This window comes from Pogona vitticeps, chromosome 1, assembly GCF_051106095.1.
Source record: "Pogona vitticeps strain Pit_001003342236 chromosome 1, PviZW2.1, whole genome shotgun sequence".
NCBI lineage: Eukaryota > Metazoa > Chordata > Lepidosauria > Squamata > Agamidae > Pogona > Pogona vitticeps.
In genome coordinates this window covers 126,463,380-126,490,560 of record NC_135783.1, presented here as the reverse complement: position 1 = coordinate 126,490,560, position 27,181 = coordinate 126,463,380, and the positions used below count along the sequence as shown (strand labels likewise).

At 41.1% G+C, this 27,181-nt stretch overlaps 1 protein-coding gene across 2 annotated transcripts in view; it reads right to left on the bottom strand.

Moving 5' to 3' along the window:
- The window catches only part of CSMD1 (CUB and Sushi multiple domains 1), a 1,337,717-nt gene that overhangs the window by 238,524 nt on the left and 1,072,012 nt on the right, over positions 1 to 27,181 (bottom strand). For both annotated transcript variants that reach the window (XM_078386602.1, XM_020797818.3), the window contains one exon: positions 22,926 to 23,082. In XM_078386602.1, the coding sequence (XP_078242728.1) occupies positions 22,926 to 23,082 (157 nt within the window). The remainder of the gene's footprint in view (positions 1 to 22,925; positions 23,083 to 27,181) is intronic.

The following is a 27,181-nucleotide window of genomic DNA, read 5'->3' as shown; positions in this document are numbered from 1 at the left end:
GTGTGTTATTTAATAAACCTTGTTCTTTTATGTGTTAAAAATCCATCCCTGGTCTGTGTGACTTCTTATAGGGAATGGTTGGTGGCAGCTTAGTTAACGTGTGGCATATCCCAGTAGGTCTGGGTTTGTCACATTGATTGGTGTCCAGCGTGTGGGATACGACTGGTCCAGTTGTCCAGTGGTCCAGCAAAGCCTTGGCAAGTGTGCCCAGAGCAAGGGGGGTCTAGTCAGGGACAATCTGAGAGCGCGTAGGTAATCTTCTAGGTGTGCCTCACGGGGAGGTGCACTAGTAGAAGAACGTGTAACCTCAGATTGGGGGCTAGATTAGGGAGCTCTGAGGCATTCTGTTTTGGCGGGAAAAAGCTGAGGCAAAATTGTAAAGTAGAAGTGATTTAGCCTGCCTGCTGAGAGGCCTAGCCGAGGGGGGTAGACTCTAGCTCGCAACTGTTGCAAGTTAGTGCTGAAGAACAGCAGCAATCTATAGAGAAGGCTGGTTCTGAGGCAAAAGAAAAAAAAAAGTGGTCGCTTTATTTTGAGGCTTGACTTTTGAAAGCAGCCTGTTCTGGGGGGGGGGGATTATGCCCTTGACTCGAAGCCAAATGGCAGAAATGGGTGAAGTGAAAGACCCCCAGGTTGACCAAGGTTCTGAGGATGAATTTGGCTCAGTGCAGGGTGACAGCACAGGAGAGCAGAACCCAGAACTCAGAAAATTGCTCCTAGCCCAACAGCATGAACTGAGGATGAGGCAATTTGAAATGGAGGAAAGGGAAAGAGAAGAAAGATTAGAGAGAGAAAGAAGGGAGGAAAGGGAGAGGCAAAGACAATTTGAATTGGAATTGCAGAGAGAGAAAATGGCGTTTGAATTAAGAAAACTGGAACTGATGAATCAGAACAATAATAACAATAGGGATTCTGAGGGAGGCCAATTGTCTAAAGCTGACCTGAAGAAATTCCCTGTGTACCACAAGGGAGATTGTCCTGAGGTGTTCTTTTCCTTAGTGGAAAGAGCGTTTGTGGACTTCTCAGTGAGGGAAACTGAGAAGATGACCATCATGCGATCTTTAATCAGTGGCAGCCTTGCTGAAGTTTATTCAGAGATGCCACAGGAACTGATGAAAGATTTTGCAGAGTTTAAAAAACTGGTGTTTGCAAGACATGGGATAAATGCGGAACAGCTGAGGCAAAGATTCAGGTCAATCACCAAGAAACCAGAGCAGACTTTTACCCAAATGGGGGCCCAATTGGTGAGGCTGCTAGAGAAATGGCTATCTCAGGAGGGGACAGAGACCTTTCAGCAGCTCAAAGACTTGATAGCGCTGGAACAGTTCTATTCAGTCCTGCATGGGGAACTGAAATTCCAGGTGAGGGAAAGGAAACCGAAATCTGTGGCAGAAGCAGCCGAGATCGCAGATTTTATTTCCCAAATAAGAAAGCCCTTGGGTGAGGGGAAATCGATGGGGAAACCTAAAGAAACCTACAGCAAGTACTCTCAGGGACCAGGGAAAAACCAGCAAGGGGGAGGGGCCCATGGTGAAGGGAAGCCCTCAGACATGAAACCAAGACCTCAGATTTTGGAGGGAAAACCAAAACAAGATGAGAAAGACTCAAAATATAGCAGAAAATGTTATTTCTGTCAGGGAAAGGGCCATCTAATCTCAGAGTGTGAGAAATTAAAGCAGCTAAAAGGAATTGTGCCTCAGGATTTGAGTGGAACCAAGCCAAAAGCTGTGTTCTGTGTCCAGAAAGAGCAAGGCTCATTGTCACTGAGGGAGCCTGTTGCCATGGCTACTCAATCTGGAACAGTTACATCTGCTGATCAGGCTGAGGAAAATGGTCCTCTTGTGGAGGTCAAGCGATGCTTGCTCGTGAGAACAGATTCTCAGTTGTTTGAGACAGCAGGGGTGGACGTATTAATACTTGACCATCAGTATCGGGGGCTGCAGGACACTTGTTCCCAGGTGACCCTGTGCCATCCAGATATTATTCCTAGGGAATATATAATCCCAAATGAGAGCATGAAGGTGGCAGGGATTGAGGGGCAGGTGATCTCACTGCCAGTAGCGGAGGTACCTGTGAACTTTCAAGGCTGGAGGGGAGTTTGGCGGCTAGCGATTTCATCGACTCTGCCAGCAGCCGTGCTCGTGGGAAATGACCTGGCTGAACATGTGAAACGGGTGCTAGTGATTACACGTTCACAAGCCACCACGGGGACAGTTCAGGGGGGTAATGATGAGCCAGAGGCGGAAGCAGAGGGGAGCTCAGAAGCTGTGGTGGAAACCTTAACCACAGACAGCCGATTTGGCCAAGAGCAAAAGGCAGACGCCACTCTCCAAAAGTGTTTTGAACAGGTGACTGACGCTCAGCTAACACCTGAAACCCCAGTGAGATTTCTGGAGAAAAAGGGGATTTTATATAGAGAGACCCTGAGGAATATCTCAAAAGGGGGAGATGGGATCCGAAGTCAGCTAGTGGTACCTGAAAAGTATCGCCCCATGATCTTACAAAGGGGGCACTCTGACATGTTTGCTGCGCACTTAGGGGTGAACAAAACACAGCAGAGAATCACACAGAATTTTTACTGGCCTGAAATAGGGAAGCAGATCAGGGAGTTCTGTAAACAATGTGATGTGTGTCAAAGGCAGGGGAATAGCCGCGACAGGACCAAAGCAAAGTTGTGCCCTTTGCCTGTGATTGACACTCCGTTCAAATGCATAGGGGTGGATATTGTGGGACCTTTGCCCAAGGCCACAAAGAGGGGGAACAGGTTCATTCTCACCATTGTGGACCATGCCACGAGGTACCCTGAAGCCATACCCTTGACTAACATTGAAACTAACACAGTGGCAGATGCCTTGGTGGGGTATATGTCCAGGATGGGATTTGCCTCAGAAATAATCACAGATTTGGGCGCATCGTTCACATCAAAGCTCATGAAACGGTTATGGCAAATCTGTGGAATTAAGCACAAGGAAACCACTGCCTATCACCCTGAAAGTAATGGGTTAACTGAGAAGTTCAATGGGACTCTAATGCGCATGATTAGGGCTTACTTGGCAGAGAATCCAAACAATTGGGACCAGAAGCTGCAATCCCTTTTGTTTGCTTATCGATCAGTGCCACAAGCCAGTACCGGGTTCAGTCCGTTTGAACTTTTATTTGGGAGAAGGGTGAAAGGGCCCCTTGATTTGATCAAACAAAATTGGGAGCAGATCACCCAGGATGACCCACAAGACGTTGTGACATATATAGACTCTTTAAGGAAAGACCTAAAGAGAAACCTAGAGCTAGCAGCAGAGACCCTGCAAGCTCAAAAGGTCAGAAAGAAAGTTTGGGATGACCAGGAAGCCAGGGAGAGGCACTTTGACCCAGGGGGGGAAGTGCTGTGGCCTAGGCTCTGCAGAGAGAACAAACTGCAGCTGGGTAGCCCAGAAATAAAATACTTGGGTCACATAGTAGGGGGAGGAGTGATAAAACCCCTAGAGGCCAAAATAGAAGCAGTTCGTGATTGGCCCAGACCCAACACCAAGAAAAAAGTCAAATCATTTCTTGGGTTGGTGGGCTACTACAGAAAGTTCATCCCGAGGTTTAGCGAGATTGCGGCTCCGCTGACCGATCTGACGAGGAAGAAGGCTGATGACCGCATCCCGTGGACCAGCGACTGTGAGGCGGCGTTCCAGAGGTTGAAGCAGGCGCTCATCAACTATCCAGTGCTGCGTGCTCCAGACTTCGACCGGGAGTTCATCATCTACACCGATGCGTCTAACAGCGGGGTAGGAGCAGTTCTTTGCCAGGAGGATGAGAATGGTGACCAGCATCCAGTGTCCTACCTGAGTAGGAAGCTCCAGAAAGGTGAGAGACATTTGGCAGCCGTGGAAAAGGAGTGCCTGGCCATAGTCTACGCGATCCAGAAGGCCAAGCCTTACATCTGGGGAAGACATTTTATTCTGTGCACTGACCATTCACCACTGCAATGGTTAAAGACAATGAAAACCCACAATAGTAAACTTATGAGGTGGGCTTTAAACTTGCAAGACTATGACTTTGAAGTGAAGGTGGTCAGAGGGTCAGTGAACTGTGTTGCTGACGCCTTGTCAAGAAGACCTGAAGAATGAAGACGGCGAAAGAAACATGGACTATGTATATATGTTGGTGACCAAAGGTTAAATGTACCTGTTTTTTCCTGAACTTGGTTTGTATGAATAAAGGTAACTTGATGTAATGTATATGGTAAATGTTTAAATGCCTAATTGATATGGTTAACTTAGAATGTAAGTATAAGTAAGTATGATATTGTATGTATAAATGTTTTTGTATGTTTTGGATTCAGGTTGTTTTTTTGGGAAAAAGCACGTTAGCTTTCCCCCTACAAAACAACTTATAAAGAGGGGAGGTGTTACATACAGCACTGATGTTACCTGTCTGTCATGGGTTTGGAGGGAAAGTTCCATCCTATGGGGAGTGGAAGGCGGGACATCAGGAGGAGGGGCTGTACTGTATATATATGTGGAGCTTGTGTGAAGAGAGAAGAGACGAAGCAGCAGCTGGGAAGAAGAAGCTGGTGTGGGAGTCTGTGTGTCAGACAGGGTACTACTGTGTGTCAGTCAGTACCAACCTGATAGGTTCAGGTGTCTGTATGGTTAGCCAGAACTGATAGGTTCAGGGTCTGTGCTTCAAGTTAAGTGTTCTGTGTGAACCAAACTGTGTGCATGTATGAATGAGACTAAGCCACGTTACTGTATCTTATTCACCTAATCATTTTATTTTTCCCTGTGTGTTATTTAATAAACCTTGTTCTTTTATGTGTTAAAAATCCATCCCTGGTCTGTGTGACTTCTTATAGGGAATGGTTGGTGGCAGCTTAGTTAACGTGTGGCATATCCCAGTAGGTCTGGGTTTGTCACAGGCCACCCCTGAACCTAGGTTATCATTGCAGCTACAAATAAATAGAATTGAAAGATACAACACAACACAGAAACACACTTTAGTTAGTGCTAAAACACACACAAGGGTTGTGTACCAGTTCTTTTCAAATGTGAAAGTAGTATACACACATTTTCTTGTGAGATAAAAAAAATTAAATCCCACAACCTGGCATGAACCAACAAAAGGATAAGAAAATGGGTTGTGCAGAAACAGAAACAAATTTAAACTGTCTTCCTCTCTGATCAAGGCTCATCCTCTGCTCCTTTTGTGCCATATTGTTGTGACTTAAGACAAGATATGACTATGAAAAGAGAACTCAAGCAGATATATTTCAAGAATCATCCCTTATACAAGGAGTTCTAGTGAGCAAACGTTTGATGCTTTCAGTTCATACAGAATAAAAGTAAAGAAAATATCCAAGTGAGACAAAATAATGACTTTTATAGAACAAATATTTCCGTTGTGTCCTCTCATCACACTATTCAGTCTCTTCTCAAAAGGACATCCTGCTCTGCAGAAATGTCAAAATGAGCTGTATTTCTGCACTGCCAAATGACAAAATACCTTTGGGGGCTATAAACATGGAAGAACAGAGTTCAGGTAAAGGGGCAATAAAGTAAATGTACATGAACACCGACCACACAATAAGACTCTTTACCCTCGCTGTGTGTCAGAACTGATCAAGTGCCTCACAAAAAATGCACTGCTTATTTTAAGTCTAATTCTTTTGCCTCTATCAGGGCATTTGCAAGCAAAAAAGAATGAATGTTAAGGTTTCTGTCAGTATATTCTAAACTCTAATCTGACCAGACTTTTTACCTGAGGTGAAGTGTTATGTAGTCTGACGGCAGAGAACATAACAGTTTAAGTCCTTCTGGCATTAGAATTATATTCCTTTCCGCCTTCTCCTCTTTCACACATATGCATGCACACATGTACACAGACAAAGACACATATTTTCAGTAAATAAAGCCTGAAGGTTTACAATATTATTGCAGGTTTTTTTAACTGTCATAATGTGTCATTCTCCTTTCCCCCTACTCCTTTTTCTTTCTTTTCTTTCTTTTTTCTTTCTTTCTTTCTTTCTTTCTTTCTTTCTTTTTGACATTCTCCGTCTCTGTCTTATTTATTTTTTCCATTCATTTCATTTCTATCCCATCTTTCTCCCAATTCAGGAATCAAAGCAGCTTACAAAACGAGGGTGAGGAAAAACACAAATTAACAAATGCCAAATAAAATTCTAATATTAAAAATGCAATGTATTGTTTGAATGTCGTTAATGAAAATGTTTTTTTAAACATTAAAAACAGCACATTTTTTTAGAAAGATACTTAAGGAAAAGTTCAGCATCCCCCATGAAAATGGCCGTTTTCTGCAGCCTCTTCAGATGCCACATGCTTGCCTGAAGAGGAAGGCCATTGCCTGGTGGCAGAAGGACAGTAGGGAGAGAGGTCCCTGAGCCTGCCATGGAAGAAAGTTCTACAAGTCCCTGTAAAAAGGGTGGGACCAAAATAATGGCTTTTCTTGAAGATCTTAAAACTACATGAAACTTTGGGAATGAGTGAGATGAAGCCCTTCAGATAACTTGGACCTAAATTATTTATAGTATAACCAGCAGTTTGACTGGTTCTAGAAATGGACTAGTTGCCAGTAGAGATTTTGAAATGTGGAAGTTATATACTCTATGTAACCAGGTCGAGTCAAAAGCATGGCCCATGCAGTTTGGGCCAGCTGAAGGCTCCAAACACAGCCCAACATGGTGTCTTACAATAATCCCAGTGGGATATAACTAAGATGCATGCAGCTGCAATGAGATCAGACCTGTCAAGGAACAGGTGCAGTGGCACATTTACCTTTAAATGTGGAAATGCCCACCTAACCACTGTTGCAACCTGAATACCCAGGCTTAGGGCTGAATTCAGGCATACATCTCAACTGCAAACATAAGCATCACCCAGTCCAATCCAGATTGAATTCCCACTTCCATGTCTGCCTTTTGACTGACCAGGAGCACCTTTCTCTTGTCTGGATTAAATAATTCTCCCTCATCTATTATCACCATCAGATACCAGTTTAGCTTTCTTCGCTAAACAGCCTCCTTGTAGGTAGCTAAACAGGAGAGACAGAGTTGGTTGTCCTCAACATTCCTGTGGCACTGAATTTTAAAACCCTGGAAACCTCTCTTAGTATATTGTATATATCGTATATATTTTAAACTTTATGGCTGACAGGATTACAGTACACTCTGAGAAATCATTTAGAGGTCAAGGTGTGGAAGAGAAGTCCCCAGCACCACCTTCCAGAAAGACCAAAGCCATTGTTAGCAATACCTCTGAGTCACCCTACAGAGACCACCCAGGAGAAGGTTCTTGTTACATGCCATCACGTCAGAACTGACTTCTTATGACCCTGACAGAGCTTTCAAGGTAAGTGAAATATTTAAGGAGTGGTTTAACCAGTTCCATATGCCCTATGAGTTTTCATGGCTCAGCAGGGATTCATAACCAAGCCTCCTTAGTCCTAGTCCATCACTCTATCCAGTGGTGCTGGAGGAGGTGATTGGGCAGTGGCGACAGTAGTTAATGGGCAGCCACGAGAGGTGGCAGAGCATGGCTGCTCCTTCACCTCCACCTCCTGCTGCTGCTGCCCAATCACCGCCTCCAGTGCCACTGCTGGGGCTCACCTTCAGCTCACATCACTGCCTAGTCCTTTGCCCGAAGGGAGCCTGCGAGTGGCACTGGAGGAGGTGATCAGGCAGTGGTGATCAGGCCTCCACCTCCTGCTGCCACTTCCACCCAATTCTCTCCTCCAGTGCCATTCACAGGCTCCCTTCGGGCAGGGTACAATGGAGTGATGTGAGCTGGCGGTGAGCCCGAGCAGTGACGCTGGAGGAGGCAATCAGGCGGCAGCACGTCTGCCCATTGACTGCTGTCACCACTGCCCAATCGCCTCCTCCAGCGCCACTGTCGGGGCTCACCTTCAGCTCACATCGCCGCCCAGTCCCCTGCTCGAAGGGAGCCTGGGAGTGGCACTGGAGGAAGCGATCTGGTGGAAACGGCAGCAGTCAATGGGGAGCCGTGAGGTGGCTGAGCACGGCTGCTCTTTCACATCTGCCTCCACTTCCTTCCATGTATAAGACGATCCTCAATTTTTCCTCTGATGATTTAAGGAAAAAGTGTCATTTTATACATGGAAAAATACAGTAATTTATTTCCTCCAGGAATTCCTGGAGCTGAGAAGCAATCATGTACTTTATCTTGCCCAGAAAACTGCAGAATAGCAGATATCTATGCAGTTCAGAAAGGGCTTTTTCAGCAATGGTTGTTCCATCGTATCTTTTAGGGAGGGAGGGCCTTCTTTTTGCTGTAAAAGAGTATTTTCTCACCTAGCTAGTCCCCCAGGCTTCTCTTATGACCTAAGAAAGGCAAGGATTCAGCATAGGCTCTTACTTTTCTGAGGATCCTGTCCACATCTTCTGGTTCCACAAATACAAGTGAATCCATTATCCCTTGGCAAACAAGGGCCAATGTTTACATCACTCATTGGGGCTTGAAATTTTTTTTACAGTTTCCATGTTAAGAGAGCTTATCTCAGCCATATCAGGCAAAAGCAAAAGATAAAACAAAATTATTTCTTTTACAAAACAAAACAGAATTATTATTCATTTTTCTTTTGTTTTTGCCTGTTATGCTAGCACAGACTAACATGGCTACCTCTTCTAAAACTATTTCAGCCATTGGAGAGCTTAACAATGAGTTCTTTACATACCTTCTTACATGGTTTACTATTTTGAACCTAGCTTGCTTCTTTTTCTCTCAGCAAGAAACATATGAAGATGATGATGGAAAACTTTTGAGAGATAAGGAGCAAGGATTAGCTTGGTTTGGTTGATTCATTTTACCTTTTGTTTCTCCACAAAACACTTAAAACTTTTCTCTCAACTTTCTTACACTCAAAAAAATAGTTGGAAAATTGTTGAGCAATTGGGGACCTCTTGATATAGCATTCTATCACTCAATCATCTCAAAAACAGAACTGTCACCAGTTCTGGAATGTGTGCTATTTTAAACTGATTCCATGTATGTTTCAATGTTTCAAACTCTAGCCTAACAGGTACTTCTGGACATTCAAATAACTGTTTTAGTACACTCAAGAACTCTGGTGTGCTTAGCATGATGTTGTCAGAATATAGAAATTTTATAAGCCTGAACCTGTATATGTGTTTCATTAACGAGCTGCCATTGTGCACAGATGTGAGAGTGCTGAATCACTCTGGACATGATGTAATGACTTGAAACCAGAAGAAGACCAGGTGCAAAGCATGAAGTCATCTGTTTTCTGATTGGACCAAATATGCCATGTACATGTATATAAGTGGATTGTGTCTTTGCTTCTTTCTCTTCCTCCACTATCACTTGCTGCCACGCATGCTGCCAGTTTGTATAAAGAGTTCCTGCTGTACTGTTAAGATACCTGCCTGTATATAACTGTAAATACGTGTAAATACAACTGTCTTGCAACACAAGAACTGGTAAAGTGTCTTCAATAACTCTGTGTATTTCTACTGTTGCCAAAACCCTAACGGATGTTAATTTAAAAAAAAAAAACCATAATTTAAGCTGTTCTTGAAATATTACTTAATTTTAAAAATAGTTGGCATGTGGCTTGGGACAGAAGAAGGCTGCTGTTTTAATCAATCAACCTCTCCTTGGATGAACAGAACCACCTGCATAATTGTTCACCTTCTATACCTATTACTTGTTTGTTCTTTACATATTCTCTGTAAGCTCTTGACAACTATATCAAGGTAATATAACCATTCTCACATAAATGATAATTAATAACAGAGTTAAGAGCACATTTTTTCTCATGCAAGAAAAATCCACTTGAAAATAGTCTTACTAATCAGTAAAATATATGATTACATAGTGAGATTTAATTAGAAAATACTAAGGGGAAAGGGCTATTTCTTTAATAAACCATCTTAAAAATCTGTGTATATAGCTATAATACTGAATAGTATCAAGGCAAGTCCCCTTCATGGATTCCTGCCTTGTCTTGGTGAAGGGGCTTGAGTAATTCAGAGAAGCTATGGGCTATGCCATGCAGGGATACCCAAGATGAACAGGTCATAGTGGAGAGTTCTGACTAAATGGGATCCACCTGGAGCAGGAACCGGGAAGCCACTCCAGTATCATTGCCAAGAAAACTCCATGGACAGAAACAAAAGACTAAAAGATATGACGCTGGAAGATGAGCCCCTCAGGTCGGAAGGTGTCCAACATGCTACTGAGGAAGACCGGAGGACAAGGACAAGTAGGTCCAGAACTAATGAAGTGGTTCGACCAAAGCCGAAAGGACACTCAGCTGTGGACGTACCTGGAAGTGAAAGGAAAGTCTGAAGCTGCAAAGAAAAATACTGCATAGGAACCTGGAATGTAAGATCTATGAACCTTGGGAAGCTGGATGTGGTCAAAGAGGAGATGGTAAGAATCAACATTGACATGCTGGGCGTCAGTGAACTAAAATGGACGGGAATGGCCAATTCAATTCCGATGATTATCATATTTACTATTGTGGGCAAGAATCCTCTAGAAGAAATGTAGTAGCCTCCATAGTCAACAAAAGAGTGGGAAAAGCTGTACTGGGATACAATCTCAAAAATGATAGAATGATTTCAATACGAATCCAAGGCAGACCTTTCAACATCACAGTAATCCAAGTTTATGCACCAACCACCAATGCTGAAGAGGCTGAAATTGACCATTTCTATGAAGACTTACAACTGACACCAAAGAAAGGTGTTCTTGTCATTATAGGGGATTGGAATGCTAAAGTGGGGAGTCAAGAGATAAAAGGAACAACAGGTAAGTTTGGTCTTGGAGTTCAAAACGAAGCAGGGCAAAGGCTAATAGCGTTTTGTCAAGAGAACAAGCTGGTCATCACAAACACTCTTTTCCAAAAACACAAGAGGCGACTCTACATATGGACATCACCAGATAGGCAATACCAAAATCAAATTGATTATGTTCTCTGCAGCCAAAGATGGAGAAGCACTATACAGTCAGCAAAAACAAGACCTGGAGCTGATGGTGGCTCTGATCATCAGCTTCTTATAGCAAAAATCAAGCTTCAACTGAAGAGAGTAGGAAAAAAACACTGGGTTAGTAAAGTATAATCTAAACCAAATCCCTTATGAATACACAATGAAAGTGAAGAACAGATTTAAGGAACTCGATTTGGTGGACAGAGTGCCTGGAGATCTATGGATGGAGGCTCATAACATTGTACAGGAGGCAGCAACAAAAACCATCCCAAAGAAAAGGAAATGCAAGAAAACAAAGTGACTGCCCAATGAGGCCTTACAATTAGCAGAAAAGAGAAGGGAAACAAAATGCAAGGGAGAGAGGGAAAGTTACAGAAAATGGAATGCAGAGTTCCAAAGAATAGCAAGGAAAGACAAGAGGGCTTTCTTAAATGAACAGTGAAAAGAAACAGAGGAAAATAATGGAAAGGGAAAAACCAGAGATTTGTTCAAGAAAACTGGAGATATTAAAGGAACATTTTGTGCAAAGAGGGACATGATGAAGGACAACAATGGTAGGGACCTCACAGGAGCACAAGACATCAAGAAGAGGTGTCAAGAATACACAGGGGAATTATACCAGAAAGATCTGGATATCCTGGACAACCCAGATAAAGTGGTTGCTAACCTTGAGCCAGACATCCTGGAGAATGAAGCCAAGTGCGCCTTAGAAAGCATGGCTAACAACAAGGCCAGTGGAGGCAATGGCATTCCAGTTCTTCAAAGATGACACTGTTAAGGTGCTACACTGAATATGCCAGCAAGTTTGGAAAACTCAGCAGTGGCCAGAGGATTGGAAAAGATCAGTCTACATCCCAATCCCAAAGAAGGGCAGTGCCAAAGCATGCTCCAACTACCGTACAATTGGACTCATTTCACATGCTAGCAAGGTTATGCTCAAAATCCTCCAAGGCAGGCTTCAGCAGTATGTGGACCGAGAACGTTCAGAAGTACAAGCTGGATTTCCAAAGGGCAGAGGAAATAGAGACTGAATTGCTAACCTGCACTGGACTATGGAGAAAGCCAGAGAGTTCCAGAAAAACATCTCCTGCTTCTTAGACTACACATCTCTTTGTGACCATAGGGTGTGAATCTGGAGTGACTGACAGTGTACACCCCATCCACTGAGGCATGCATCTGTGGTAACCTGTATCTGTGGGTGTGGTTGTTGAAAAAGCTGCTCCATCTATAAGTTTTGAATGGAACTCCACCACGTGAATTGGAGTGATTCCCAGTGTGGTATGTGACCGATCTGTCATTGAGTTGTATGAGGCAAGAAATCATGCCTGAAGTGACCTCATTTGGAGGTGGACATGATGAACAATTGAAGTCCTGGATGCCATGGTGCCTAAGACACGTTGAACAGTCAGTGCAGTTACAAGCACATGAGAGGTAAAGGTGCATAGTAGTGCGTAGATTGAGACGTTTGTGGTTTGTTTATTTTCAAATTCTTATTTCTTATCTTCAGTGTTTGTTTCTGTTGTTTTCAAAATATTCTCTCCATTATTACTGCTTTAAGTAATTTTCTCTGCTTGGACTGATGTAACCATTTAGGCTTCTTTTTCCTCTTTGTAGTAATCCACTGCCTTCAGTTTTTCTTGGTAAATATAATCTGTTATATTTACAAGGTTAAAGGAAAGGTCTGCCACTGTCATCTTAAAGACCAATCCCCCCTATGCACAGTTGCTCAAGATGGAGTGCTTGGAAAAGGCTGGTTAAATGTGCAGAAGCAATGTGTCTTCTCTGTAAACTCTTTGCCCTGTTGTGACCCACATAATCATACCTTTGAGCCAAGAAAAGTAACTGAGATAGTGCCAGAGGATTAGCAAAGCATGCATTGTTTTACATGAGTCTTGAAATTATATCTTAAGGATATGATAGTTGCACTTTTGCTGGCATTTACAGAGATACGCTTCTTAGGGTTACATTGCTTCTGATCTAGTTTTGCTTCTTAATTAGAAAGCAGGATTAACATGTTCAAGTAGATTATACTGGATCTCAATTTACTGGACCCAATGGCAGTATATATATATATTCAATGAGTAAAGAATTAAAGAAATTTATGGCATCCTAGGGAGTGTGTTTAAGATTAGCCCCCCCCCCTCCAATTGGAGAAGCTAGATAAACTGCTCCTTAGGGCAGTTCTAATCTCTTATCAACACCCTGAAGGCAAAACCTATGAGTACTTTTCTTTTAAATTCACTTTTCCAAAGGCTATTTAATTATATTGGTGGAGTATCACCATAGAATTTGCAGTAACAGCATAGCTGTTCCCAAATATTGTGTTTAAAATTTACACAGAGCACATTTTCTGCAAGAGATGCTCTTACAATTTACAAAGAAGCAGCAGCAAAGAGTGAGTTCATCATTACAACGTCTACAATACTTGTATGCCTCAGATCCTAAGTACAATCCTGGACATATACTGTCAATTATTTACTTTTAGGGATCTAAACTGGAGATGTAAATTCTTACTTGTCTTGTTCTCATGGACAAGAACAAGGAATTACTACAATATTCTTGGTGAGAAACTTCCTGGCACTTTTGATACTGTTCTCATATTGGCAAGAAAGATATTTGTGCAAGAAAACACCACTTGTGTGCAAAATTGTCTGTTTTGTCACAAAGTTGCACAATTCTCATAATTATGTGAATTAAACCGGTGAAAACAGCATTACTGCTGCCTTTTTAAACCATTTGATGGATTAAATGGGTTGTTGATATGTTTTAACAATTGGTCAGTCCTTCTTTGCTGGTTGAGCATGTGTTTATATGCTATTTTTTCCAAAAGGAACATTAGAGGCATTTCGTCCAAATTACAGAGATTTGAAGGGAGAGACAGAGGTCTTAAGTGAGAGGAAGAGCTCATTGTCTCATTATATTCTGGAGGCAAGGAATCTTACAAGGCTTAATATTTTTCATTAGCGATGGGAATGAGGTAATGAGTATGCTTTCCATTCTTCATCTAAAGTTGGAGAATATACATTTGGACTCTACTTTTCTGACTCAGAAGCAAATATTAAAAACAAAATTGCAGTGGTTATAAATAATGACTGAGCGGCATAACAATTATTGATGATCTACATCAGGCATATCGGTTTTCTAGGCATTTTTGAAGGCCTAGGACCTTGTCTTGAGTGTCCCCTTGTCCTGGGAGATAACATAAATTTAGGAGCAAACTGTGCACCTAAGATAACCCACCGTTAGAACTGTATCATCCTAATGTTCAAGAGACATTAGCAAAATAGTCTTTCATGTGTGAGAAATCAGGCCAACAAAAGGAAGAACACAAATATGGCCACTTGTGTTTTTCCCATGCTATTTCCATTGTTTGGAAATTAGCGTGAATTATTGTTTTTCGTTTGCTTCATTTTCAGATGTGTCTATTTTAGCACAAACCTGCCCAAATCCTGTTGAGTGATTATGCAAAAGGCATAACTTTCAGATGCAAATTTCCATATGGTAAGAAATATGACTCAGTGTGCAACAAGTAACGTCTACAGAGATTTCTTAGCTTACAGCAATCTGTCTCTAATTCTTACTGCACAAGACAATTTCAGCCATTGTTCCAGTGCAGCAATGTTCTTATTGAAAAATATGTGTTTGTTCAGTTTTCAAATGTGCACGTTTTCCATTTCCCCCCAAACCCTTTGCAATCCTCAGAATTGTACATTACCACAGCTGTCTCCCTGCTCCTCATTTTGCAAACCTGCGTTCTCTATCTGCTTGTTCTCATAAACTGTCAGCCTACGGCTATGGCTAATAAACTAAGCTTTTCTTTGGTGTCACTATATCTTGTGAAATAAAATCTGTAACTTTTGTGTTTCTTAGTGCCCACAGATTATAGCACAGCTATGTTGGTGTTGAGCATATATGCACTGATGCATGTTGCTTACTGTTGGTATTCTACAGCAAACAGTGCCTCCATGTACTCATCCATCTACATTTAGACCAAACCTGGTTCAGCTGAGCAAACATGCTGGTACATGCTTGCTACCGTGCATGATTGAAGGCAAATGACAATACTTTCGAAATAATTTCTAAGTCATGTCCTAATCCACAAATGGCAAGAGGGCCCGTATTATGTATCTCTTCCCTACAGAGATAGGTATAGGAGTTTCTAAACATCAATCAAAGTAAGAGTTAGCCATGTGGTCCAAACAAAATAAAATACAAATGCAAACATAGATGATACCTTTATAGACCACTAAAAAAAATCATACAATTCATGAGCGTTCATGAACTAAAACACCACTTCATCAGGTTGGTACCAGTGTGAAGAGTTTACACTGTCCAAAAAGTACATAGTACTTGCTCTTGGATGTAAAGTCCAAAAAGTTCTTGGCAAGTCGGAAATAGCCAAGCATACCTCTTAGATCTCTCTCTTGGGTGTATGCCCAGAGATTAAACACCCAGTTTCCCAATCAATAGCACTGTACAAGTGCTTCCATTTCATGAAGTGTCCTTTCACTCGGAATCATCTTCCCAGTACAGCAAAGGGGAGAGATTGTGTAGTCAAACCCCAAAAGAATATCAGGTTATCTAAGATGTGTTTGTTTGTTTTTTGCACAACACACAGGTCTATTCTCTGATGACAAATGGAAGCTGTGGGCTAATTCTTATACTCCCGGTAGTTTCAAGAGTTCTTCTCTTCCCACTCCTTGAAGCTTTCTGCAAGGCGACAGCTCTGTTCCTGAGAGCTGGGAATGCCCGAGAGGCAAGTCCTTGGGGTGCAGAAGAGGCAGCAGGAAGTGTGGAGAATTCCTCCTCCATCATCACCACCATCCCAAATCCTGCTGGTTGTGTGAACAGAAAAATCACATTGGATTCTGGCTGGTATTTATTTATCTTGGTTACATGTAATTCCTCATATTTGAGCCATTAACTACAGTTGTGTTCAAAATTATTCAACCCCCAATGCTGTAAAGGGGTTTAGGGACTATAGTGTACATTTGGAATTGTATTCAGAATGAAATCCTACAAGGACGTTTTAAAGAACCAAATGCAACTAAAATAACATCAATTGTTTATGTAATACAGTAGTAAATGTTTCTTTTGTGGTTTCTTCATTGCCACAATTATTCAACCCCTTAAAGACTACCACTCTGAAGAAGAGAGGTTCATTCAGGTGTTTTTGATCAGGTATTGAAAACACCTGTGGATGTCACCGAGCACCAATCAAGCATAATAAGCACCAATTAGGCAGCTTTAAAATGACTGTGATACTCAGCTCCTTCTAGACATTTACTGGTGTGGTTACAAACATGGTGAAGTCAAGAGAATGGTCCAGGAAGACAAGAGAAGAGGTGATTTGTCTTCACAGGAAGGGCAATGGCTATAAGAAGATTGCAAAGAAGTTAAACATACCAAGAGACACCATAGGAAGCATCATTCACAAATTCAAGGCAAAGGGCACTGTTGAAATGCTACCTGGTCGTGGAAGAAAGAAGATGCTGACTTCGACTGCTGTGCGCTACCTAAAGCGTAGAGTGGTGAAAAGTCCCCGTGTGACTGCTGAGGAACTGAAAAAAGATTTGTCAGATGTGGGTATAGAAGTTTCAGCTCAGACAATAAGGCGCACACTGCGTAATGAAGGTCTCCATGCCAGAACCCCCAGGCGCACCCCCTTGCTGTCTCCCAAGAATAAGAAGAGTCGACTGCAGTATGCCAAAAGTCATGTGGGCAAACCACAAAAGTTGTGGGATAGTGTTCTGTGGACTGATGAAACAAAATTAGAACTGTTTGGGCCCATGGATCAACGCTATGTTTGGAGGAGGAAGAACAAGGCATATGACGAAAAGAACACCTTGCCTACTGTGAAGCATGGCGGAGGGTCAATAATGCTTTGGGGCTGTTTTGCTTCTGCAGGTACAGGGAAGCTTCAGCGTGTACAAGGTACCATGAATTCTCTTCAGTACCAGGAGATATTGGATGAAAATGTGATGCAGTCCGTCACACACCTGAGGCTTGGGAGACGTTGGACCTTTCAACAGGACAATGATCCCAAGCATACCTCCAAGTCCACTAGAGCATGGTTGCAGAGGAAAGGCTGGAACATTTTGGAGTGGCCATCGCAGTCACCAGACTTAAATCCGATTGAGAACCTCTGGTGGGACTTAAAGAAAGCAGTTGCAGTGCGCAAGCCTAAGAATTTGACTGAACTGGAGGCTTTTGCCCATGAAGAATGGGCGAAGATACCCGTAGATCGCTGCAAGACACTTGTGTCAAGCTATGCTTCACGTTTAAAAGCTGTTATAACTGTAAAAGGATGTTGTACTAAGTACTAAGATTGAATGTCACTTGGGGGTTGAATAAAAACTAATAATGATGTGAGCACAGAAAAGACATTTGTGGTTATTTCATTATAAACTTAAGGTTATATTTCTCTGACCTACAAGTGCCTCTTTCATGTAAATGTAAGCAAGATGACTGAATGATCAAAATCAATGTCAAAATGGCCAAAACATTCAATTTCAGTGGGGGCTGAATAATTTTGAACACAACTGTATAAGAACAAATGTACAGAGCTGTGTTTCAGCTATCTTACCACCATACAGTATCACTGCATTTCCTCTCACTCCTCACCACTTCTTTCCAGAGCTAAGGGGTGTTGTGGTCCAACAATACATTTAGGCACCCATAAAGCTCCACCTGCAATAGATTTATTCTCTGAGTTTTTTGTATACAGCTTCACAGACTGTGTCACTTGTAATGCAAAAGTGTTTATGTACATTATTGTTTCCACAGACCAATGTTACAGACTGGAGTTGGCAAAGCCAAGGTGAACCTAAGAAAACGAGCCTTTTTCACTGATGTAGTCCCTTCTGAGTGTGAAGAAGGATGGGTAACTTCAACCTACAACAGTGTACCCTATGCCCCTCAAAATGTACCATGGAGGACTTGATGTTCGCTACCCCATTGATTGAAAATTATCTGATATACAGTGATGCCTCGACTTAAGAATGTCCCAACATACAACCATTTTGAGTTATGACCAGCTCCAGCCGCAAAATTTTGCTTCAACTTGCAGCCAGAGCTTTGAGTTACGAACAGAAAAAGGCAGGGAAAAAGGCGGGGAATTCAAATTGCTAACCATTGGTAGGTGAAGAGGCTGCTTCTTTGTAGCTCTTTTGCCCCAACGGTTAGAGTGAGTGCGATCGGAGGTGGCTTCGGACTGCCTGGTAAGGTAAGGTGCTGCTTTCTACTTTCTAAAAACTGTTCTGGGTGGGTTTTGTAGTGTGGTTTTGGGGTGGGGTGGTGGGATTATGTTTCTATGCTGTGATGGGTCTTGCAGGGTTTCTTTGTTTTTTGGTTTTTCCCCATTTCCGATGGGTCTTGTGGGGTTTGTTTGCTTTTTGCTTTGCTTTTTTTTGCATTTCCAAAGGGTCTTGCACAGTTTGTTTGCTTTCTGCTTTGCTTTTTTTTTCATTTCCAAAGGGTCTTGCACGGTTTGTTTGCTTTTTTAAAATTATTTTTTATTTTCCCTTCAGCCAGAACGGATTAATCGCATTTCCGATGGGTCTTGCATGGTTTGTTTGCTTTCTGCTTTGCTTTTTTTTGCATTTCTGAAGAGTCTTGGCACAGTTTGTTTGCTTTTCTTTATTTTATTTTTTATTTTCCATATGGCCATAATGGATTAATCACGTTTCCGATGGGTCTTGCAGTGTTTTCGTTTTTTGGGGGGGAGGGTAATTTTTTTCTTCGGCCGGAATGGATTAATTGCATTTCAATGCACTCCTATGGGAAATGGTACTTTGGCTTACAACCATTTGAAGTTCCGGAACCAATTAAGTCCATAAGTCGATGCACCACTGTATTTACTAATTGTACTGTGGTGCTTCTGACACAAGGAAAGATTTTTTTTTCCATTTTTTCCCCCTGTTCACACATATTCTGTCCCTGTGTTTCTTATTGCTTGGTGCCTGGTATATTAGGCTCTTCTGACTGACATTTTTGAAGTTAAGAGCAGCTAGTCAGGCAGCAGAGAACAGTAGTACCTTATTCTTCAGTAACAAATCCTTCCTGCTGGTTTGAGCACTTTAAAGCTAGGCTGAACTGCACCCACTGAAGGGATGCCTGAGGCTATATCATCCTTTCCACACAGCAACTACAGGTGTTATGGCAAGGCAAGCTCTAATTGGGGAGGGATAGCCAAGAAATTATAGAAATACTGCAGTCACAGAACTAAAGCAGGCTTTATATGTTTTGATCCAAGGGAATAACACTCAGTAGCCAAATACCTGCCCTATTTGAGGGGAGGCTAGGGGAATCTACATGAGCAATTTGGGCTTCAGATTCTGGTTTCCTTTTGGAAAAAAATGAGCACCTTTGAATTATGAAGAAAGTGGTCAATACACTCATGAAAATTCTTAAAATTACGACATATTAAGGTAGTTCTAATCTACCTTGTGAAGCTTACATTTGTTTACACAGTTTGTTGCTCTTATGTTCTGTCAGGTCACAAATGATTTATAGTGACCCTAATAAGGTCCTCAAGGTGCATAACACATTTAAGTAGTAGCTTTACCAGAGCCACACCCCCAGTGAGTTTCCATGGCTGAGGGGAGGAATCAAACCCAGTCTTTCTATGTCCTGGTCTATGACTCTACCCACTGGGTATTACAATCCCCAAATCTGTGAAAAATCACAGTTTCTTCCCACATAGTTAAGGCACTTCCACACACCTGAAGGTTGAACTTCTGTACATGCTGAGTCAATTACAACACAAACATTTAAAATAAAATAAAATAAAATGTGCTGTTTACTCTTCTCTCACACAAATGGAGAGGAATAAAGTATATTCAAGAAATTCTCTCTCCAAAAAATTACACCTAGTGTGTAGCAGTGCAACAGGATTTAGCCAATGTGTGTGATAGTTAAATACTGCTTTATACAGTAAGATTGAAGGAAGGCAAAATGGTCACTTACAACGCCAGTCAGACTGCTTCTATTCGAGATGGATGAAGAGAAGTCTCAGGGATTCAGTAAGAGAAAATAGACACTGGTCATTATCACACTGCTTCCAAGTGTATGCTGGTTTCTTTCTCTTGTAGTTCCTACAGCCACATCATGCATGTCCCTTCCATAATGATTCTCAGTCTTACTATCCTCACTATGGTTTGGTCTTACAACTTTCTGAGCTTAATTGCAATGTCTGCCTTTCCCATTTGACTGTGTTAAGAGACTCAGTGGACAAAGCCACACACACAGCCACCAGAATCCATGTGTGTTAGCACATGGCACATTCACACCCTTTAAATGTGATGAGAGGGAGAAGAAGTATGTTATGATAAGTTGTGATAACACTATGCTTTCATTCCATCATGGACAACTGTGAGGGAACATATAAAAAAAAGGTATGCACACATAATTCTTAAGTAACCTGGCTGTGAAGTCAGAGGTAGGAAGTTTGATTCCCCACTGTGCGTCCTTGACAGGAGCTGGACTTAACAATCCATATGGTCCCTCCCAGCTGTGTAAAATTATTATTATTATTATCATCACAAACATAACTTGAGGCCAGAACCGGGCACTGGGGTCTTGACTGCCCCAAATCAATCATGGTTTTGACATAGTTTTATTGACTTCTTGTCATGATTAATTGTTACTGCAAAAGAGAGTATGTAGGAGTACACTCATACTGGAAGTATATTCAGATTAAGCATGAAATAGCAAGATTTAGATGTGTTGTGACGAAGCAGGGCTCCAACAGTGAAGTTGGGAAAACAGATGCATAGACAAGAAGTACAAAAGAATATTTGGAAGGGAGTCACAAACATAATGATACCCAGTAGGAACACATGTGCAGCAAATGATCACATGCCAAACAGAACACTGATACAGAAATAGCAAGACACTACGCAATGGGAAACCAAATGCAAAAAAAAAAAAAAAAAAAAAAAAAAAAAAAAAAAACCACACACACATTGGGATAGTTATTATGCAGCTCCTTATTTGTTTACGGCATGATGATTTCAAATTCTTTGCAAGAGATAAACTGAAAAAAGACATGCATCTTGTGTTTTCAAAAACAGCCTGAACATCTTATAAGGCCAGAGCATAATAAACTCTGCATCTGCTTTCTTCCAATACCTATTCCTATAGTCCACAGCTGGTTTCAATTTCAAAATACTGCAGGGACAAAAAGAACCCCGCCTTTCTAGAAAAGTAATATCTGTCTTGTTTTCCACCAAGTAAGTTCCATGAAGAGGGAATGTGTGAATATGACCTCTTTATATTTGACATTTAGTCCAGTCATGTCCAACTCTGGGGCATGGTGCTCATCCCCATCTCCAAGCCCTAGAGCCAGCGTTTGTCCGAAGACAGTTTCCATGGTCACATGGCCAGCAAGACTAGACACAGAATGCCATTACCTTCCCACTGAGGTGGTACCTATTTATCTACTTGCATTTTTACATGGTTTCGAACTGCTAGGTTGGCAGGAGCTGGGACAAGTGACAGGAGCTCACTCCGTCGCGTGGATTCGATGTTACGGCTGCAGGTCTTCTGACCTTGCAGCACAGAGGCTTCTGCGGTTTAACCCGCAGTGCCACCACATCCCACTGCATGAAGAGGTCTAATTGTCAGTCAAAGTACAAGCATCACACTTCAGTTACTACACTTAAGCAGCCTGGAGAACTTGAAAGAGAATGAAGCCAACTAGAGATCTATGTTAAAGCAATAACAGTTTTCTTAATCTGAAGATACATAAGAGGCATTTTGTTGTTGCTGATGCTAATGCTGATGTTGTTATTGTGTTCCAAATGGCCCCATTCTTGTGACAGTGTTAACGTATATTGGGAACAGTAACCTTGGGAGAAACATGGACTTCTCAGAAAACAACATGCTCTTCCTTCTAATGAGAGGTAGCAGTTAGTGAACCAAAGGCAAACATAAAGTTTTGAGATTTGTAACACTGATTAATACCATGCTAGTCATTTGGAGAGCAACAGGACCTTTGCAGTGTGAAATATTAGCTGTTAATTGTATTTGATTTTTCTAGACCTGCTTAGCCACCAGCGTAAAGCTATCAGGACGAAACACGGAATGTTAAAGGTGCTGTCAGATGCAACTGCAGTGGGAAATGTGTCATTTTGTTTTTGTCTTGTTAAACTTGTTTTTAAAGCTGGTTTTCTTGATCTAGATGAGGATGCACTTTTTCTGAGGAACATCTACCCCTGGCACTACACACCCAGCAATTAGAAAGGCCAGGCACAAAGGTTGAAAAAGAGTAATGAGAAAATCCTTTCAGACACAAAGCTTTTCAGATTATTTAGGACCGGTCATTATTGTTTATGTTTACCTGTCCCACAAGGTTGTTGCAATGTTGTATACATACATATTTCCCTTATACAATAAACTGAGTTGTTTGAAGGAAGAGGAGGATAAAAATTAATTTCTGATCTCCAAGGAGCTGGACTGTCTTCCTAAAGAACACGCCTTTGTAAGATTTTTTTTTTATTATAGCTAAGCCTTCTGTCTCCAGAGATAAATGGTGATTTGTTGAATCCTCCCTGATCTGTACTGTTTCCAGTGTTTTACCACATAGATTAGCAACATATGAGACCAGTTAGTTCTATCAATGAAAATACCAAAGCATCCATTGCCAGCCAAACGCTACAACAGTAACCACCTGAACATCCAATTCTGTAAGCTTTATTATTTATCACAATGCCTTCTTTATTTATCCCTACGGTTGTGATCACAAAATAACACCCTGAAGTTGAAAACACTGCTTTTAAGCACTATGTCTGAAATTCCCTCCTTTCCAACAGTGAAAGGAATTAAAATGCAATCTAATAAACACAGTAGGTAGTAAGAACTAATCCAAAGGATTTTGTATTATCAGGCTAGCTAAGTAACATACTTCCTTTTTTTGTTTCTCCTATCAGAAATCCCCACCATGAGGGTTACTTACTTGTATATGTGAGCTGAAATCCTTGGTCTGTGTCTGATCCATTAGAATTAAATTCTATCCATAAGTGGTTGGATGTGCTATTGAGAACGAGCCCTACCAATTCATTTTTTGTAAAGGTTCCCAAGAGGCGAGACGAGCTGTCTTTCCCATCATAGACCTTTAAAATAAAAAAACATAAACCAAAATTTTTACATTAAATTGGAGCTTAAATACTTAAACACTTTTTAAAAGAACAGTCTTATGGAACAGGTTTCCAATCATCCAGACTTCCTATTAGAAGACAGATTTTATAATAATAATAATAATAATAATAATAATAATAATAATAATAATAATAATAATAATAATAATAATAATAATGATGATGATGATGATGATGATGATGATGATGATGATGATGATGATGATGATGATGATGATGATGATGATGGTGGTGGTGGTGGTGGTGGTGGTGGTGGTGGTGGTGGTGATGATGATGATGATGATGATGATGATGGTGGTGGTGGTGGTGGTGGTGGTGGTGGTGGATTATTGGGGGGAATTTACCCTTTGCTCTGCCCAGAACCTATTGGTGAGCAAGTTATCTGGATGGAAGACCAAAATACACTACATTCTTGCCACTCTTTGTTTTCTAAAGTTCTGTGAAGCTTATACAGAACAAAAATTAATATATCTTCATGGCTCAGTTCCAAGGCATTGTGTCACCTCAGATTCCCTTCCCTTTTTACAATCCACTTAACAAAGGCTGAAAAGGTTTGAGACATTTCCGTCAAGGTGCCCCTTTTGGAAACACCAATCAGAGGCCAAAAAGAACTCCCCCCCCACTCCATTCCCTTTCTGACTAAATGTATTTAAAAAATGAGTCGTGAAGCAGCAAAGCTAGTCTGTCACCTTTTATTCCAGAGTTAAAGACTGAGGTGATTTCTCCCCCCCCCCATTTCTCTTCATATCATGTTTAATAAAAACAAGAACTGCACCATTTGACACCACTATACAGGAAGCTGAGCTCCCTCCCGTTCCCAAACAAAGGGTGCACTGGTTTAAGTTTAGTTCACAATACTGCGCTGGGAAACTTTGAATTCACTTTTAATATTGTTGATTTCTGAAATGCTTTTGTAATGGTCCAAGTCACTTCAGAAAAATATTTCTGAACAGTTCTAGGAACAACCAGAATAAAAGGACCAAGTTTACACTGACCTTGATGTTTCAGTAATACCCGTTTTTTCCCAGAGCATCACCCCAAGTTCCCATATTGTTTTGCCCTCAACATGCTCCTATGTAAGTCACTGAAAGTCAGCACTCCAAATGCTTCTTTCTGAGGCAAGTCACTGATGTTTTTGTTGCTTTAGTACGGTAATTAGTTATGTGCTGTCAAATCAGAACCACTTTATAGCAACCTAAAAGGGCTTTCAAGGTAAGTGGGATATTTGAGGAGTGGTTTTGTAAGTTTCACAATCTTTCAATGAGTTTTCATGGCCAAGTAGGGATTCGAGCCTGGATTTCCAGACTCCTAATCCATTACTCTACCCACTACGCCACATGGGGTACTTCGTTGCTTTAGACTGACATATTTTAAGGATTTCCTCTTTGTGGCAGGATAAATGGCTCTACTGGGCTGGATATTAAAATTGGTGAAATTTCTGTGTAAGTACCATGTCAGAAAACTAAGTATATTATACCATAGATGTTGGTGCCAGCATAATAAGCCTGAAGCACCAGAGAGATTGCAAATATATGTTTGCATGCCAATACAGGGGCCTTCACATTTTTAACTTTAATACAAAACTATGAGGCTTGTGATTGTTTGTTTAGTGACTTTTAGCAACAGCATGAGAGCTGAACATCTATTTACTTTGTCTTGTCTTGCCTTGCTTTCCAAAAGAAGGAATTGCTTAAAGGAATTTGTAAACTGAAAAAAAGTCTAATCCTTCCCATATATTAACAAACTTGAAAACAGTAACAATAGCAATAAACTAACTCTATCAACAAACAAGATAAAGCAATGGTATGGGGCATTTGAAATCTTTTCTGCATTATTGCTTGGACTACTACAGTAAACCAATTATAATTGCTTTTAATATAACTGCTTTTAATATAGCTGCTTTTAATTTGGCTGTACCTGGAACATTATATTTTTATAAAATGGAGAACAGATTTATTTGAATGCACTGTAGAGTGGTTTTGTATCATTATATATATGTGCTTAATAGTATATATTTTCTTTGTGAAATGAGAATAGTTTTTAAAAAGTTAATCGACAAAATATTACTTTAATGTTCAAAATATTATTTTACCTGTGCTTATTTGTTTTTAATAAAGGTATATCCTCTTTTCTGGTATTTACACACTACTTTAAAAGCTAACACCAAAGAAATCAGAAACACAGTAAAATTCCAAAATAGCAACAATATAATAACAAAAAAGGCAGATGCTGTAGATGACACACTCAATACACACTCATAAAACAATTGCCTGCCTAAACAAGACATATGTCATCTGCCTCTCCTTCTGCCCCTTCCATCTGGAGGGAGAAAACTTAAACCTGGACTGAATTATGAACAGAAGAGTGTGAGAAGACTTTTCAGATAAAAAGAAAGAACCAGCTATCTGATTTGACACCACTATCAGGTGATTCTGAACCCATAATCCTTCTTCTTCTTTCGACAGGAAAAAGAGTTATTATTAGCATGCAGTTTGCAAAAAATGTGCAGTTGGAGAAAAAATATGTATGACTTGAAACATATAGCTGTGCAGTTGGAGAAATAAAGAAAAAAATCAATGTGATATGCCTATTGTTTTCTTAGAACTTAAATGAACAGGCAGTGCCATGAAACACAATTTACTTGAGGGTTCCACACTTAAAATGAGATATCCAAATCACATTAAAACAATTTCTGTTTGACCAGAACCCCTTATTCATGTTCATCAATGTGCAGGTCCTGTTTACTACAGTGTACAATGGACTGGTTTTAAACCACCAGTTGGCTTGTGTGCCTACTAGATGGTGTGCAATCAACAACTGCTACAATAAAAATAAGCCCAGTCACATGTGCAACAGCTGTTTTTGTGCACAAAATGGGCAAACAGGTTACTGGATTAGTAGTTGACACTCAATGGTGTGATTACCCATTGTGGCCTCACTGGATGAGACCTCCAGCCAAGCAAATCCCCCAAACCCAACATGGATAAAGAATCCTTGCTGCCCCCAAGACCCTGGATGCTCAGGGATCGAACAAACCTAAAACCCCAGGTGAAGGCAGTCCTTTGCCAGGATAGGAAGAGAGAACGAAGGCACAAGCACAGCTGGAAGCTCCTAGGAAAAGTGATTGGTTCAGGAATAAAGAGTAGGGGGGTCTCCTTGGGGGAATAATCTTCTTTCTAGGCAGATCGAGCCAAATCCTGCAGTTGAACTCCTCTGGCACCTGGCCAGATGCCTGCAACTGGCCTGGCTTGGCCCTGTATTGTTCTTGGACTTTGACTCTGGATGGATCTTCTGCACCTTGTTCACCTGCCTGCCTGACAGAACTGTCTGTTAGACCGCTGCTTTGCATTTTGACCCCCTATTCTGGACTCTTCTGTCCAGGCCTGCCTGTTGATGTACATGCTCCGCCTGCCAAAGGTTTTTACCCTGGAACCAGCCTGCTTGGGAGTAAGAAATTATTGTGAACAACTACAATTTTTGTCACATTTTGTAAAGAATGAGTAAAAAAACATAGGGATAAGGGGGATAAACATATGGATACATAGTACTCCTATACTGTTTATACATGTGAAGAACCCTTCCTCATTCTAGCATCCTCACTTAAGCGGGTAAGATTTTAAAAGGACATTCTTAGTGGGTGAAAGCATTTTGTGGCTGACTATATCAAACATTTTTACTCCCTCTCCATCATTATGTATTATAGTGCGCTTACTGTTTATGATGTATTGCAATGTGCTTCACTTTCTAATACATTTCCTTTTGGGGTTATAAACTTTTTTAAAAAATCTATATAAACATGAAAATTTGTATGGATTCATAATGCATATTTTAAAATTCTACTTAAATTCAACAATGAAGTTCTAAATCTGTTTTCTTTCAAAATATTCTGATACGTTTTCTCGAGTCAGAAGATTCGGGAATCATAAAAGCTGTGGGTAACCAGGCAAAACATCTCTACTACCTATTGCCTGGTTGACTACATTGACCCAGGCCCTGGTCATACAAGGGAAATGTTCCTTAGTTCTTCCAATACTTTCCAGACCTCTCCTGTACT